We start from the raw sequence: 16,120 nt of genomic DNA, 5'->3' as shown, positions 1-16,120 counted from the left end.
GCCCTGTCCTGTGGCCTCCCGCCAAGGCCACATCCGGCTGGTCATAGCCCCGGGCCTCACTACCAGCCCGCTCCCTGCCAGTGGCATCTCAGCCTCGAGGCTGGGCGGCAAACCAAAGCCTCCAGGGTCCCTTGTGCAGGGCAGGGGGGTGGGGCCCGGGAGCCAGGGCACCCCCAAAGGCCCCCCCCCGACCCCGCCCCAGCCTGGCTGTGAGTCAGCCCTCTGAAACAGCCTCACACTGGCCACACCAGCTCCTTCCCACGTCCGCATTCAGAACCTCCCTCCCACCAAACACGACACATGCCAACACAGAAAAAAGAGGCCCAAACAACTGTATTTTCACATCAACATTGGCTCCCAGCCACCAGAGACAGTGGCACCAGCCCCCTTCCCCTTTTTCCCCAACCCTGGACCCATGAGCGCCCTCCTGGACGAGGTCAAGCCCCAAGATGACCCCACACGTGTCACAAGGCTGGCTTTGGTCTCTGAGCCCCTACCCTTCCAACCCCTTCCTGCTTGTCCTCGGGCCTCGGCTGGCCCTTCCTCAACGGGCCCACGCAGAAGCACGGGTGGGGCCGGGACCCCAGGCCGGGCAGAAGAGGAACCCAGAGAACAGCCTGGCACAGGGTGTGGGCTTAGTCCAGAGGCCCTGCCTGGGCAGCCAGGCCCCCAGGGCTGGGGAGGCGGGGGACGACCCGGGGGATGGGTCCTGGGATACAAAGGGGCCGGCTGCAAAGCGGGGCCCGGTCGTCCGAGTTAGTGCAGTGGCTCTGCGCCGATCAGCCCACAGCTGCTGCCCGCACCGGGCCCTCCATCAGACAGACAGACAGACGGACAGACGGGCGTGTGGGCGGGACTTCCACAACCAGGGCTGGGGAAAACCGCAGAAGAAATCGGCGGGCCAGAGGCGCCCGCAGAGCGGGGGTGTGAGTGTGAAAGTGTGTGGCGGGGCGGCCAGGAGGGCGGGGGCGGCCGGCCTCCTCCTCCTGGACTCCCTCCTCCGAGGCGGGCGCGGCGGCTACAGCCTGGTGGCCTCGGCCAGGCCCACCCGGTTCTCGTCCCGGTCGAACACGGTGTAGTAGCGGCCGATGAAGACGTCACCCAGGATCCAGAGCGGCCCACCGGGCGGGGGGATGTCCATACCCATGAAGCCGCTCAGGCATATGGTCCTCCCGCCCTGCGACACCTGGGACGGCCCTGGTGGTCAGCGCCCCGCCCACCTGCCCCTGCCCTGCCCCCCCAGCCCCTGCTGACCTCGAGCGTGTAGGCCTTCGAGGACAGCTTGTGCCCTGTGCCCTGGTGGTCAGCGCCCCGCCCACCTGCCCCTGCCCCCACTGACCTTGAGCGTGTAGTCCTTCGAGGACAGCTTGTACCCTTTGCCCCCCAGCTTCACAGTGACCTCGGGCAGGGTGGACACCTTCTCGCAGGGGATCATGTACTGAGAGAGGGAAGAGAGTTTAGGTGTGGCCGGCGGGGGGGGGGGGGGGGGGGGGTGGCAGCATCCTGCCCACACTGCCGGGCCCGCTCACCTCGCCCTGGATCAGCGGCACAGCCCCAATGGCCTTCTGCAGCTCGCGAACCTCGTCCACGGGGCCCACCATGAGGGAGGTGCCCGTGTCTAGGATGGCCTCACAGCCCCCCTTGCACAGAGTCAGGCTGGTGCCCACGTCCACCCTGAGGGGGAGGAGGTATGAGGCCCCTGGCTGGGGTCGGGGTGGGGCCAGGGGGTTGGGGGGGGGGCGTCAGTCCTACCGCCAGGGCCGCCTGGGACCCCCGCCTCTTCAGGACCCTCTCTTCCTCTCTTTGGCTGGGGGTGGAGGCGGGCTGGGGCCCAAGAGGCCAAGAGCAGGTCAACAGCCGCCCTTGACATCACGAGCGGGGCAGGGCCCGAGCCCAGGGGCCAGGGGCTCAGCTGGGTGCCAGGAGGTGGGACAGGCACCCAGGGCCAGGGGGGTCCAGGGCCCAGCACGCCCACTGCAGCCTCCCAGCCCCGAGAGCTGGAGCTGCCCAGAGGCCTGCTGCGGGGGGGCTGGGAGGGGCCCCACACTCACTGGTCCATGTGGACCTGCCAGTACGCCTTGCGGGTGACGTTCAGGTAGGACAGGGGGCCCTTGTAGTACTTGGAGTCCGTGCCACCCAGCATCAGCTCACCCCCGGGCTGCGCGTTAGGGTCCCTGGGAAGAGAGAAAAGAGGAAGTCGGCCGCCCTTGCCCCTCGAGCACGGGGGACCCCTGCCCGCCCCCACACCAAGCCTCCGGCCTGAGCGTCGGGCTGGAGCCAAGTCAGAAGCAAAGGGTGGAGGGTGGAGGGTGGAGGGTGGGGGGGGGGTGCTCTCCGAAGACCCACAAGGATGGAAGGATCCAGAAGGGAGGGGACTTCCTTCTCCCCAAGGGGAGGGGCTCCAATCCCACACCCCGTGTAGCCTGCAGGCCACGAGATGCCGCCCAGACCTCAGGCGCTCCTGGTCTGCCAGCGGAAATGGGCCAGGGTCAAGGCAGCGGGCAGACAGGGAAGTGAAAGCTAGGAGCCCAAGGAGGGGACCTTCCTCTGCGTGAAAACAACACAAACCAGGAAGGGCTCGCAGGAGGCAGCACCGAAGTCAGCTCACTCCTGCCCTGGGGCCCGTGCACGTGCTGTTCCAGGGACGTTCTCTGTCCACATCCTCACCCAACCGCCCCCACCCCCACATCTCCGCTCAGCCTGAGCTGAGCACCCTCCCACCTCCAGACCCTTCTCCAGACTTAGTGTTTGAGCTCGTGGTCTTCTTCCTGGGCTGTCCCCACACCCAGAAAGCACCAGGCCAAACGCGGCCCTCCCTCTACTACCTGTGGCCTCCAGCCCTCCCCCCTGGCCTTCACCTCCCATCACCTCCGAAATCCCAGACCACGGCCTCCTGTCAGCTCCCCACCCGCAGCCCTGCCCCACCTCCCTGCCCTTGTCTGTCGGCCCCCACCCAGCACTGACAGCACTGACAGCACTGACCACACTGTCCGTCCCTGGGCCTGGGCCTGGCCCTGGCCAACCTCCTGGGTCCCTCCCCCTGTCCACCCACCCTGGGCCCAAGGCTTCACAGGAAAAGACCAGCCTCCAGGGCTGCTGGGTATTTACACCGACCAAGCTCTGATCAAGGGACAGAGCGCAGCACCCAGGCAGGGGCCAGGCTGAGGGCAGGGTTCGAGCTGGCATTCAGCCAGAAGGGCAAGTGGGCAGGCTCTGGAGGGTGAGGGCTCTGGGGGGGGGGGGGGGCGCGGTGACCACCAGTGGTCGGCAGGGTTGCCCGCTCACATGCTGCCCACACGTCCAGGCCTGGCACACCCCCATCAGGGCCTCTGGCACCGCCCTGAGGGGAGAGATGAGGCCCCTGCACGTAGGTGACCCCACCCTCCATGTGGGGCAAGGGCCACCGGGGTGGGGGCCTTCTCTGCGGCAGGCACAGACACACCGGGGGCTGCTTCCAGATGGCGTGACGGAGGCCGCACTCCACACCAACCTTGGCCCACGGCCGCCTCTAGCAGCATCTGGCACTCAAGGCCCAACTGGGGTCACCTCTCGTGGAAAGCCCCCAGAATCCTCGTCTCCAGAGGCCCTGCTTCAGGTTGGGGCCCATGGCTTTGTCCCCTCGAGGCCACCAGTGACCCAGGGGCCACGTCTTCCTCTCATCAGGCCCAGGGAAAGCCGGGCTGACGGACCCAGGAGGAGTTGTGGTGACTCCCGACCAGGGTCCGGTTCTCCCCAGGCGGCCTGCTGAGCAAGATGCTGGGCCCATAGCCCGAGCCGCTCCCGGTGGGAAGCCCGGGCTGTGCGGCTGCCCGTGGGTCTGCAGGAGGGTGGCCAGTCCCGCCTCCGGTCAGAGGTCAGAAGCTGCAGCCCGGCGCCTGGAGGGTGGCCAGGGAGGTGGTGGCCCGAGCCCCCTGCACTCAGCCACACTGAGCTGGGAAGCGGGGTGAGGACTGGGGCCGAGAGGGGGCCGGCCCTCCCACCCCACCTGTTCAGGTAGAAGGAGAAGATGTTCTTCTCCACCAACTTCTGCTTCATCAGGTTATCAAAGACGGGTAGCACGTCGTCAACGGAGATACGCGGGTAGGCCATGCCAAGAATGCCGTCGAACTTGGCTGCGATGAAGGTGATGCCCGGCTGCTTGATGGCCTCACCGAAGATCTGCCTCTCCACCTTGACGCCAGCCACGGTCGGAGTCTGGCAGGGTACCTGCAGGCCGGAGGGGGGTGGTCTGCGGGCTGCAGGGGCCTGCGGGGCCCGGCCACAGCTCCAACACCCGCTCCGTCCCCACGGAGCGGCGGTGCTCGGCCCCCGCCCGCCACTGCACACCCAGGACCTGAGACGGGCAGAGGGCCCGGGAGAAGGGCTGGCGGCACTGGTGGGACAGGGACGTGGGGTCTGTGCTGGTCGCGGCACCGACTGAGTTGGAGTCAGCTCAGAGGGCTGGGCTCCGTGCTCGGCTCTGGCCTCCTGGCCCCCTCCCCCCGCCGGCCCAGGCCTGCTCCTGCCCTTGGCCTGCTGGAACCCCATGACCCAACCCCATGACCCAACTCAGCAGACTTGAGGCCACGCCGCCCCTCCCCCACCGCGGGCCAGGCAGCTGACAGAGAGGCAGAGCAGGATGTGGGAAGAAATGTCTGTTTGGGGTTGACACCCTGCGACACCGGGAACAGGGGAGCGTGGCAGGCGACATCCTGTTGTGGACCCACAGAGTCCAGGAGGAGGGGACCCTAACAGAGCAGGTGGATATGGGGCAGGGGCAGTGCGCCTGCAGGAAGGTCCCCAGCCGCCACGGCCCTCCCCACCGTCCAGACAAGCAGGCCCTGGCGTGCCCTGCAGCCTCCTGGTCCGGCTGGGGCTTCGGGTGCCCAGACGGCCCTCCTGGCGTCCTCCACAGGGGCTCTGGCACACCTCAGCCCTCCCTGACCGGCTCCCCTGCCTGGCCGCCGGCCGTGAGGCTGGGAGGAGGCCGCACCGCCAATCACTCGCTCGCCCGTCGGGTCGCGGTTCCACACCCGTGCCCCGGTGGCTCCACGGGTGTCGAGACCCTGGCTGGCCTGCTCTCCCCCCTTCAACGCTCAGCGGCCCGGCCCTGCGGTGGGGCCGGGGTCACGGGGAGCATCCCAGGGCCCAGGAGCGGCCTCGCCACAGACTCACCGACACGGTGTCCTGGCTCAGGTACCCAGAGAGGCTGCCGGAGCCATAGTGGATGTCGAAGGACGTGCCATTCTTGACGTACGTGCTGGACTTGCCACTGTTATACTTGTTGTGGAGCCCTGCGGGCAGAGCCACCGTCAGCCCGCTGCCCCCGCCAGGCCCTGGGCGCCTGCCACGGAGCCCCCCCCCCGCCCCGCCCACGCCAGCCTGGGCCTCGGCCAGCGGTGCTCTGGCCTGGCCTCCTCCATCCTTGGCCACCCCGGGGCCCTGCACAGAACCCTGGAAAGCGGGGTGCCCGGGGAGGGCAGAGGGGCCAAGCGCGTCTGGTGGGGCTGAGAGCTGGAAGCCGCACGTCGCCCAAGAGGGGCCGAGGCAGGGCCACCGAAGGCCCAAGGCCTGGCCTGCTGGCCCCCGCGCACGGGGCTGCACCCGAGGTAGGGCGGCAGGGCCAGGAGCCCGGGGGAGAGTGTGTGGCCGGGGGTGGGGGTGGGGGTTGCATGCGTGTGAGGTGGCAGCCAGGCCGCGTACCCACAACCTGGGGCCCTCCCCTCCCTGCCTGCTCCCTTCGGCCGCACGAGGCGGGGCTGTGACTCACAGCAGGCGATGTCCAGCAGCTTGCAGTGGATCGAGGGGACCCACAGGTTGGCAGAACCGGTGTCGAAGACGACCGTGAAGCACTGTGGGGGCGTCCCAATGCCGATCTCCCCGTAGTACTGGGCCTGGGCAGGGGAGGGGCGTGCCTCAGGACCGCGGCGTGGCGGGGGGCATCCCGCGTTCCCGCTGGGCCACAGAGGGACCACTGGTTGCCTTGGGAGTCAGACTCTGGAAGGCCCAAGTCTGAGGAGACACTGGAGCCTACCCCCTCCCGCCCCCCTCCCCCCTCCCCCCCAGCCGCTGGTCCCCGTACCCTGGAACACCCCTCTGCCTCACAGATCCAGGCCCAGAAGGGGAGACTTCTTCCCCAGGATGGGAGCCAGGTCACAGCTCGCCTCTGGGACCTCAGTTCCCACCCTGCCCTTGCCCCACAGGGCCAAGCCTGGAGGACTTCTAGGTGGAGGCATGCGAACAGCCAAAGGGAGGAGGTGCACCCTGGAGACCGACAGTGTTGGCTCAGAGTCCCTCACTGCCTAGACTCCCTGCCTTCCCTGCTCTGAGCCTCAGTTTCCCCATCTGTACACAGCGGAGGAGGGCAGCCTGGGAAGCCCAGGGTACTTGGCTCAAGGCTCAGGTGACCATGAAGGGGGCACATGCCCCCTGAGCCTCAAACCTCGTCGTCGATGCTCTCATAAGTCAGAGGACACGAGGGCTTGGATGTGAGATACGAGCTTGAGGCCCCCCGGGTCCTGCCGGCCTGGGTGCCCCCGTCCCCTGAGAGGCGGCCTAGACCACAGGTCACCACGGGATTCCAGCTCTGGTCCCTGTGGGAGCCTCTCTGCTGCCACTTGGCTCCAGGGAAAACCCACAGCTGCTGCCTCATGACCAAGCAGAAGTGTCCAGATATGGGGGGCTGGGGGATGACTCAGCAAATGTGTGTGTGTGTGTGTGTGTGTGTGTGTGCCTGAATTGGGGGACCAGGAACCGGTCAGTCAGCAACCCCCCCCGCCCCGAGTCCAGTCACATGCCCGTGAGGCCACAGCTTCCTGGCACTGCTGGGGCTCTGGCAAGAGAGGACAAAGGCCGCAGCCACCTGTCCCAGCCACAGGTGGGCCAGAGGCTGGATGGCAGCAAGGAGCGAGGTCCCCAAGACTCAGGGGCAGGAGAGACAGAAGGACGCGCACCCGGGCAGCCCCAGAACCTCACCCCAGAGGCGGGACCAGGCCGGGCCAGCTCTGGCGTGCTATGTAGCTTATAAAACATCCCTCAAGGAGCACGGGGCAGGTGCAGGGCTGGCTGCTGGCCAGAGGAAGGAGGTAAGGAGGCGGAACTGGGTCGCGGGTGGCGCCAGGCCTCCCGGCGGGACAGGCACCCCCACAGAAGCTCCAAGGCAGTTAGTTACGCCTGGGCGGGCTGGCCCAGATGACCCACGAGGACCCCACAGCCTCTCGGGGCCTGACGCAGGCTCCTCCGTGCCCAGCTGATGGCCCTGGGCCCAGCCCGGTGATTTGCAGAGGGTGGCCCTGTCCCACAATCCCACAGACCGGCCTCAAGAACAAGGTGGCTTCTGGGGGGCCTGGGTGGCTCAGTCAGTCGAGCGTCCGACTTCGGCTCAGGTCATGATGTCACGGTTTGTGAGTTCGAGCCCCGCATCCGGCTCTGTGCCGACAGCTCGGAGCCTGGAGCCTTCTTTGGAGTCTGTGTCTCCCTCTCTCTCTGCCCCTCCCCTGCTCGCACTCTGTCTCTCTCTCAAAAATAAGTAAACGTTTAAAAAAAAATTAAAAATAAGAAAAGAACAAGGCGGCTTCTGAGGTCGGTGATGGTCAGTGGGACGCAGGGGGAGAGGTCATGGAGGGGCCAAGGGCACCCCAACCCATCCTCACCCTACACAAGCAGGCCCTGCAGGGGAGCCGTGCAGACCCCCCAGGACACCGTGCGAGTCCTCCACCTGGCAGGGGTGACAGGAGGGGCACCGCAGGGGAGGATGTGGCTGAGCAGAAGCCCCTCCCCCACACCGAGCAGGGGGGTTCAGCAAAAGCGCTGCTTGCTAAAGAGTATTTCGGGGGCGCCTGGGTGGCTCAGTCGGTTAAGCGACCGACTTCAGCTCAGGTCACGATCTCGCGGTCCGTGAGTTCGAGCCCCGCGTCGGGCTGTGGGCTGATGGCTCAGAGCCTGGAGCCTGCTTCCCATTCTGTGTCTCCCTCTCTCTCTGCCCCTCCCCCATTCATGCTCTGTCTCTCTCTGTCTCAAAAATAAATAAACGTTTAAAAAAAAAAAAAAAAAGTATTTCGTGCTGGCTTATCAGTTCCCGTCAAATCAGTGTATGCCACCGACCGGGCCCCCGCCCCAAGTGGAGACCCCCATACTCACGTCCAGGTAGTTCTTCAGTATCTCGGGAATGGGCCCCCCAGTCACAGCGGGCACTCCCTGGGCGTATTTCGAAATGGGGCCCTTGGCAATCAGATCTTCCACGGGGCCCCCCAACTCCGACATGGTTCGACGCACAGATGTGAACTTGTGCAGCGGGATTCTGTCAAGAGGAGGGGGCCCGTCAGGGCTCGCCTCCCCCTCTGCACCCTCAGCCACCAGGGGCTCCAAAAGCGCCCACCCCATCCCCGTCCCCCGCTTTGTGTCTGCTCTGGTCTCTTCTGGGACAGTGGCCCATGGGGGTCTGTTAGGACATCGGCGTCACAGGTGACCCCTCCGCCTGGCCCTCTCGATCTGTTCTCCACAGACGCCAGGCAGACGCCAGTTCTCCCCACTTCCCCTGTGTGGCCTCCGGTTGGCCGTCTCCTGGCCACCAGATGGGACTCAAGACTGCCACCCCGGAGGAGCCCTCCTTGGCCATCCCTCATGTGACCCCGTTTTCCCTCCAGGGCCCTCTCCCATGCTGTAGTGAATGTATTCACTGCTGGTCTGTGCTCTGTCCCCACCACGGTACAGACCCCAGGAGGGCAAGGACTGCACTGGAAGGCTAGGGGTCCGTGCTCCCGGGTCTGCCTTCCTCGGAGATGCCCCAGGGCACCCCCACGGGCAGCCCCTGCCTCCCAGCCTTGGCAGTCTGCCTGGGCAGAAAGAGCACGGGGTTGAGGTCAGGTGTCCCGGCTCCTGTGCCTGAGGTCCCTCCCCCACCCGGACCCTTGGCTCCTCCAGGCCTTAAGCTTGCACCCCTGCTTCCATGGTGCAGGGGTGGGGCAGGAGAGCAGACCTGAGCAAACTCACACGCCTGGATGACAGGTCCTCCCAGCCCAGGGGACTTGGGAGTTCAAGGTCACGGCTGGCCCTTCCCAGCAAGCCAAGGGCTGCTTCAGAAGATGGGACTCTTGTCTAAGACCTGGTAGGCCGTAAAAGCCCAAGGTTCTTGCTTGGGGGGAGAGGGGCACGCCCTCCAGTAACCCAGGAAACAGGCACCAGCAGTCCCAGAGGACGGGGAGGAGGTGTGAGGGGCTCTGGTTCAGCTGCCCAGCCCCCAAGCAACCCAGGTTCAGTCCCCGGACAGCCACGCATCCCTGGAGAGGAGGCCTGTGGGTGATGTCAGGGGAGGCTCCATTAGGGGCCACACGCCCCCAGGCCACAGCCCATGGGGCAGCCCTTTGGCAAGGCTGAGTCCCACTGGCGCCCCCCCCCCCCCAGCTCCCACGGCCCTATGACCTCACCCACTTGCCCCTGGGCAAAAGGCCCACCTTGGAGTTGGAAGGATGCCTTCCCAGGCCCGGGGCGGGGGGTAGGGGGGGGCAAGGGCGGGTGCAGGAGCAGAGGGGCTGGCCCACCACACCCCTCCCCAAGCGGGGGGCTCAGGCTGCCTTGCGAGAGCCCTCCTCGGCCTGGCTGGCCCACAAGGCCTGGGGTTGGTGGCCTCTCCTGGTACGGGGGGGCAGGCCCTAGAGACCTGAAGAAGGTGTGCTCCTCACTAGAGCAGAGGGCACAGGTGGAGAACCCCGCAGCCCCGTGCCAGCTGCGCCCCTCACCCGGACCCTCTCCTTAGGCTAACTCCCTACTGTAGCTGAGACCCCCGGGGGCCCCCAGCACCCAGAAGGTCTCCCGGGTAAGAGCCCAAGACCCAAACCAAAGGCGACCATGCCCATTCCGCAGCTGGCAAAGGGCAGGGCGAGAAGCGGGAAAATGACTTGCCCAGATACACCTGGGTCTCCAGACTTCCACACAGGTGGGCCTTGAGTACAGGTGCCGCGGCCCCACCTGTCCTGGGGAGGCTCGTCGGCCTGGGTCTCCGCCATCCTCCCTCCCGCCGCCTCCTGCCCCCCCCCCCAAGGCAGACTCCACCGTGGTAGAGAAGAGGGGTCCCCGGGCTGGCGGGGGACCCCGGGTGAGGCCCTGCAGGAGGCCGCGCGGGCCGGCACAGCCCGCATTCCAGAGCGCAGGGCGTACGGAGGGCACCGGGGGCGCGGGGTGCACGGGAGGGTGCACGAGGGAGGGGTACCCGGAAGGGGGGGGTACACGGGGGGGGTCGCGGGGTGCACGGGGTCGCAGGGCCTCACCTGATGAGCGCGGCGGCGGACGCGGCCAGCAGGCCGAGAACGAGCAGCAGCACGCTGGGGGGCTGCATGGTGGCGGCGGCCGGGTCGGACCGGAGCGCCCAGAGGTCGAGCGCTTATAGCCTGGATGACGGCGCACTTGGCAAAGTCAGCTGACCGGACTGTTTGCACCCGGACCGGTCACGCGGGCCTCGGCCGGCGTGCGCGGGGCGGGGTCTGGGCGGGGCGGCCCCGGGCCGCGTTCCCGCCGGGACCGCGCACGGCGCTCGGGGACGCGCACGCAGGCCTGCCGGCGCAGGGGGACGCGCGCGCGGGGCGGGAAGGTGGCTGAGAGCCCCGACTGCCGGGACCGGGCGCTGGGGCTCTGGGCGCCGGCGGCCGGGGAGCCTCCGGAGCCTGGGGCTCCGTCGCCGCCGTAGACACGCGGGCCGTGCGCCGCGTGGGGCCTCGCAGCCTTTCCGGGGCCCCTGCTCCACCTTCCTGCCCCCGCACTGCACCTGCTGCACCGCCCTCCTCCCCTCCCTCCCACCGGTCGCCCAAGCTTCTATCGCTGTCACTCTTCTCTCAACCCTGGGGTCGTCCGCACCTCATCGCCTCGCAAGTGTCCACCTGTCCTACCGGGGCCACCCTGCATCCTGCTTCCTCTGGGGGGCCCACTGGCCCTTTCCAGGCCCCATCTCAAAGGACACCGCCCAGTGGGGTCAGATGAGGAACAGGTCTCCCACCTTGAGCAGCTCAGGTGGTTTTCACCAGCCTCGGAGGGCTGAGAGAGTGAGTCCCTCGCTGGGGCCACAGTGACCCGCTGACCTCCAGGACCCCGCCAAGTCACCCAGTCATGCCCAGCTTGCTGTCGCAGGGCAGGGCCACATCCCGCTTCTCCGCCCTCACTCCCAGCCAGAAGGAGGACCGGGCATGAAGGAGAAAAGGAGCTTGGATGGGTCATTTCAGAGAGGGTCCATGTCAAGAAGGAAATCAATCGGAGGAATGTGCTAGAAAGTGACCACTGTTGAGAGCAGGCCTCTCTGGGATGGTGGTATTTGAGCAGGATGGGAACAATGAGGCACTCTCACAAAGGGACTCCCCTAGGGCACTTTTCCTTGAGTGCCCCACTCACAGGGGGCAAACAGGTTCTGTGACCCCTGAATAAATCAGGACCCCGACCCCAGCCAACACCCTCCCACCCGGCTTGGCCTGATGGCCACAGATGAGTGCCCAGCTCTACACAATTGACCTGGGCTCATCATCTGGTGTGGCGCCGGATATGGGGACTCAAGCCAGGACTGAAGCAGGCAAACATCCTGCCCTCAGAGTCTGACCCAGGCACGTGGGTCCAGGCCTCGCCCCATGCAGGCCCAAGCGGGACCCTTGCACTGGTCACTATCACCTCCCTCTCCACCCTCCCCCCCCCCCCCCGCCCCCAGCAGACCTGTGTTGGGAGGTCAGCTGGGCTCTGGATGGGCTGGACGCCACAATCGCTTGAAGGTGGTCCCAGCTGGTGTCCCCCTGGGTCCCAGTGCCCACTAGCGGACAAGACCGTGTGTGTCCCATGATGCTCAGACACAGATGTGTGAGAAAGACACCTTCGCAGGGTCCCATCTGCTTTACCCACCGAAGCATGTACAAGGCCGGTGAGGCCAGCAGCCGGTGTGGACAGGAGAGGCAGAGTGGCTGGTCAGAGAGGTCAGGGGCGTGACCAGTAGTCAGTTGTGCCGGCCTGAGACCCTTGGCTTTCCCCTGAGGACAGTGGGGAGCCGCCGGTGGCCCTGGGCGGAGAGACCGCGTGTCCATCCGTTCCGTGGGCCGCGAGGACGTTGTGTCTGTGCTGCTTGTTGCCACGATCCCCCAGCACCCAGAGCAGGGCCTGGCATGTGCCCACCAACAGGCGTTGGCCCTGAGTGGTGCTGGCTGGCTCCTGGCTGGTTTCTGTGCCCCTCCCCCACAAAGCTCTCGGCAATACCCTGCCTCCCTACCTCTCCAGCACCCGGGAGAGGCTCGGGGTGGAAAGGGAGCGGAAGGGGCTGCCCCCGGGGCCCTGCAGCTGCTCCCCAGAGGGCAGTGCGGGGCTCCATCCCCGGTGGGCGGTGCCACAGGACCGCGTGGGCTGGGATCTGGGCTGGGCTGGGATCCACGGCCGGCACCAGACGGAGCTGTGTCCCCACCTTACACAGCTGCCCTGGCCCGGGGCCTTGTCTTCCCCAAAACCCTGTATAGCCTCAGCCAGGCGCAAGGGTCCCGAAGAGGGCCCCGTTCCCTGCCCCTGCCAAAGGCCAGGAGAGGCACTCCCCTGTTGGACCAAAGGCAGTGGGCCCAGCACAGAACTACAGGGCCTAGAGGCATTTTGGTGCCCACTGACTGGGGGCCCCAAGGCAAACCTGGTGGGAACAGGTCTCCCAAGTCAGTCCAGCGGGGGTGTGTGTCCCAGAAAGCTGAACCCAGTGAAGAGTCCCGCGCGTGGTTCTGGTGTCTCTGGCTCCTAGTGGGTGGGGCCACGGTCTGGAGACTGTCCAGCCCGACCCTGGACTCTAGCAGGGAGAACCAAAGCCCCGACGGGTTGGGTGGGCCTGGGTGAGTCAGAGGGTGAGAGCGGTTGGAAGCCACTTCCCTTCTTTTTTTTTAACTTAAAAAAAAAAAAGTTTTTTTAAATGTTTATATTTATGAGAGAGAGAGAACACACACACACACACACACACACACAGACGTGCGCGCGCGCACGCACGCGAGTGGGGGAGGGGCAGAGAGAGGGGGTGACAGAGAATCCCGCACAGGCTCTGAGCTGTCAGCACAAAGCCCGATGTGGGGCTCCAACCGCCACCTGTGAGATCATGACCTGAGCTGATGGCTGACGCTCAACCGACTGAGCCACCAGGCATCCCGGAAGCCCCTCCCCTTGACCTCCTCTCCCAGGCCTCCCGGGTCAGCCCCTCTGGGACCTTAGGCACCTGTCTGTCTCTCCCCCGCACAGCTGTCCAGCACCTGCCACAGGCCAGGCACTGCTCTGGGTGCTGAGGAAATGTAGGGGACAGCACAGGGGACTCGGGACACAGGGAGGACTCAGCGGAAACGAGGAGGAGCGAAGGGAGGAGCTCCTGAGAGCAGACTAAGGAGGTGATGGGTCAACACACTGGGCAGGAGCAGGCTGAGCGCAGCGGGTGGGGGCCGAGAGCAAGCGACGGTCCCGGAGCCAGAGAGGGGCTGCCCGGCTGGGTCACTCTGCTGTGCGGCCACCGGGAGGACCTTGTTTGTCTCTGAGGGGGGCTGAGCTGCAGGGAGCACGGTTGAGGGGCAGCTGGGGGCGGAGGTTGGAGGCAGCCAGGGCTGAATGTAGACGGAGACTACGAGCCCCTCGACCCTGAGAGGTGAGGAGATCGAGAGGGAACGACAGCAAAGGAGACTGGGCAGGAGCGGCCGGGGACGGGAGAGACCAAGAAGGGACAGCCTGGAAGCCGGACGAAGACCAGCCGGAGGAGGAGGTGGCGGCCGGCCGTGTCAGCCCCACCGCGGACCAGGTGCAGGTTGGGATTGCACGCCGACCACTGGATTTGGCAATCTGACCTTGAGGAGAGCAGTTTCAGGGAGGGGCTGGGGCGTAGTTGTAAAGATCCAGTGGTGAAGACAGAGGGGTGTTGACACAGAGAAGCCAAGTAGACGGCGGGGACGGCAGGGTCCCACACGCTGAGAGGGACGAACGTCTCCGTAAATGGGCAGGTGGACGGGAGGATGTGGGTCCCCCTCACGGCAGGCACAGCCATCCGGTCCAGGGGGATTAGAGACATAAACAGTCAAGGGGAAATCCCCGAGGGGGAAGAAGGCGGAGGAGAACATCTTCGTGATCTTGGGATCACGGGTTTCACCGACCGAGATTTCGTTGTTGAAGTAGGAAATACAACAAATGAGGCCAAACCTGCAAGAGACGTTATCGAGATAAGACGACAAACTGTACACGGAGGAACACGTTCGTAAAATACGCCCCTGGTAATGGACCGATGTCCAAAATGTGTGAAGAACTCCTTTTTTCTTGGCATGTATTTCTTGGAGGAGGGGGAGGGAGGGAGGGACGGAGGGGCAGAGAGAGGGGGACAGAGGATCCCAAGTGGGGCTCTGCACTGGCCGCAAAGAGCCAGACGTGGGGCCCAAAGTCTCAAAGCATGAGATCGGGACCTGAGCTGAAGCCGGACGCTCGACCGACCGAGCCCCCGCTCCAGGCGCCCCAGACCGTTTAAAACTCAACAACAAGAAGATGAACAACCCGTGAAACAATGGGCAAAGACCCGAACGGGGACCCCGCGGAAGAAACAAGAGTGCAAATAAACCCGCGAAAAGATGCTCACGTCAGGGGGGAAATGCACATCCAAACGACGAGATCCGCCTCCACGCTTGTTAGGATGGCCGGACCCCAGCCAGCGACAGCACAACACCGAACTTACGCCGACGTTCCGCCAGCCCTCACGCTCCTTGTCATCGATTTACCCGAAGGAATTGAAGGGTATGTCCACTTGAAAACCTGCATGTGGACGTTCATAGAAGCTGTGTTCTTAATCGCCACAACTTGGGAACACCCGCGACGTCCGAGTAGGTGGTGAATAAACCGGGGTCCGTTCAGCGTGGAAACAGAATGAGCTACGGACCGTGAAAAGACAAGGAGGCGTCTTAAATGCACCTCACTCCATGCGAGAAACCAACCGGGTGCCCCAGACTGTGTGAACCCCACGGTAGGATGTTCTGGAAAAGGCAAACCAAGACGGTAAGAAGTTGTCCTAGGTCGGTGGCATCTCTTCAGGCCACATCCAACCGAAACGCACCCAGCCACCAAGTCGGGGACGAGGACGCCAAAGCCTGGAGAAGCTGGTCCCCAAGGCTGTAGAAGGGACGACCGATTCGTGACAAAGTCACACGATGGGGGCTCATGTCCTTGAGAATGAACGAATTAGCATCACGCGCACCGCGAGGAACCCCTCAAACCCCACTGCACCCGTGGCCCTTCTCTCCCTCGCCCCCCACCCCTCAGTTAAAGGAGGGGGGGGGGCGCTTGGGAGGCTCAGTCGGTTGAGTGTCTGACTTCAGCTCAGGTCACGATCTCACAGTTTGTGAGTTCGAGCCCCACGTCGGGCTCTGTGCTGACAGCTCGGAGCTTCAGATTCTGTCTCCCTTTCTCTCTGCCCCTCCCCTGCTTGTGCTCGGTTTCTCTCTCTTTCTCAAAAATAAATAAGTATTAAAAAATTAAAAAAAAAAAAAGAAGGAGGAGAGTGGGGACTCCCCGCTGGCTCTTCTCTGCCTTGGTCTCCCTGCCCCAGGCCAGGATCTCTTGCGGAGGCTCTGAGACCCCCCCCCCCAGCGGCTCCCTGTGCAAAGCAGGCTGGAAACTGCCAGGCCCTCCCTCCCACTAGAGTTCTGGGCTTGCACTTGCGGCTTCCTGGACCCCCCCTCCCCCCGCCCTGACGTAAAAGGAGGGTCTGCGGGTCCTGAGCTCAGCCCTGGAGCTGGGGGACTTGCCAAGGGGCAGAACCCCAGGGAGGGGATAATGGTTTACATCAGGTCCCTCCTCCCACGGGGCTACAAGTGAGCCACTGAGATGCTGAGTCATGCCTACTCTGCCTCTTTCCGTCCTCCCTGCCCTGCCCTCCTCCTGGGCCTGAGTCAGCCCACGCTCAGCCCTCAGAGCCGGCTACACTGGCCCTTGGGAGGAAGGTGAGGGTGCAGCGCCCCGGGGCCCCAGCCACAGGCCCATGCTTAGTTCTGGAAGGGCTGTGTGGGAGGCCGTGTGAGGGAATTAGCTTCAGATCAGCTGACCTTGGACAGCTTGTGGGGGAGGGTGGGAGTGGCTGACACAGTTAGGGTGGGGGAGGGGGTGCCCAGGCACAGGTGGAAGGAGGGAGGTGCCT

General features: G+C 65.3%; 1 protein-coding gene across 1 annotated transcript; it reads right to left on the bottom strand.

The window, feature by feature from the left end:
* Positions 1–315: 315 nt before the first annotated feature.
* On the bottom strand, positions 316–10,469 carry CTSD (cathepsin D). The gene is made up of 9 exons (XM_045486353.1): positions 10,245–10,469; positions 8,119–8,278; positions 5,750–5,873; positions 5,155–5,273; positions 3,986–4,206; positions 2,052–2,174; positions 1,530–1,674; positions 1,340–1,438; positions 316–1,186 (listed from the first exon to the last, which is right to left on the bottom strand). Exons 1-9 carry the CDS (start codon positions 10,310–10,312, stop codon positions 1,019–1,021), a joined length of 1,227 nt encoding a protein of 408 aa, XP_045342309.1. The 5' UTR covers positions 10,313–10,469; the 3' UTR covers positions 316–1,018.
* Between the last annotated feature and the right edge of the window lie 5,651 nt (positions 10,470–16,120).

This window comes from Leopardus geoffroyi, chromosome D1, assembly GCF_018350155.1.
Source record: "Leopardus geoffroyi isolate Oge1 chromosome D1, O.geoffroyi_Oge1_pat1.0, whole genome shotgun sequence".
NCBI classification, from domain to species: Eukaryota; Metazoa; Chordata; class Mammalia; order Carnivora; family Felidae; genus Leopardus; species Leopardus geoffroyi.
Note: the sequence above shows the minus strand (reverse complement) of the source record. Positions and strands in the feature narration are given on the sequence as shown.

Coding starts and splice junctions, on each gene's coding strand:
- CTSD (XM_045486353.1), bottom strand. CDS start 10,312: ATGCAGCCCCCCAGCGTGCTGCTGCTCGTTCTCGGCCTGCTGGCCGCG. Junction 4,207..5,154: donor TGAGCCAGGACACCGTGTCG/GTGAGTCTGTGG, acceptor TCCGGCCTGCAG/GTACCCTGCCAGACTCCGAC. Junction 1,675..2,051: donor TGGCAGGTCCACATGGACCA/GTGAGTGTGGGG, acceptor CCTCCCCCTCAG/GGTGGACGTGGGCACCAGCC.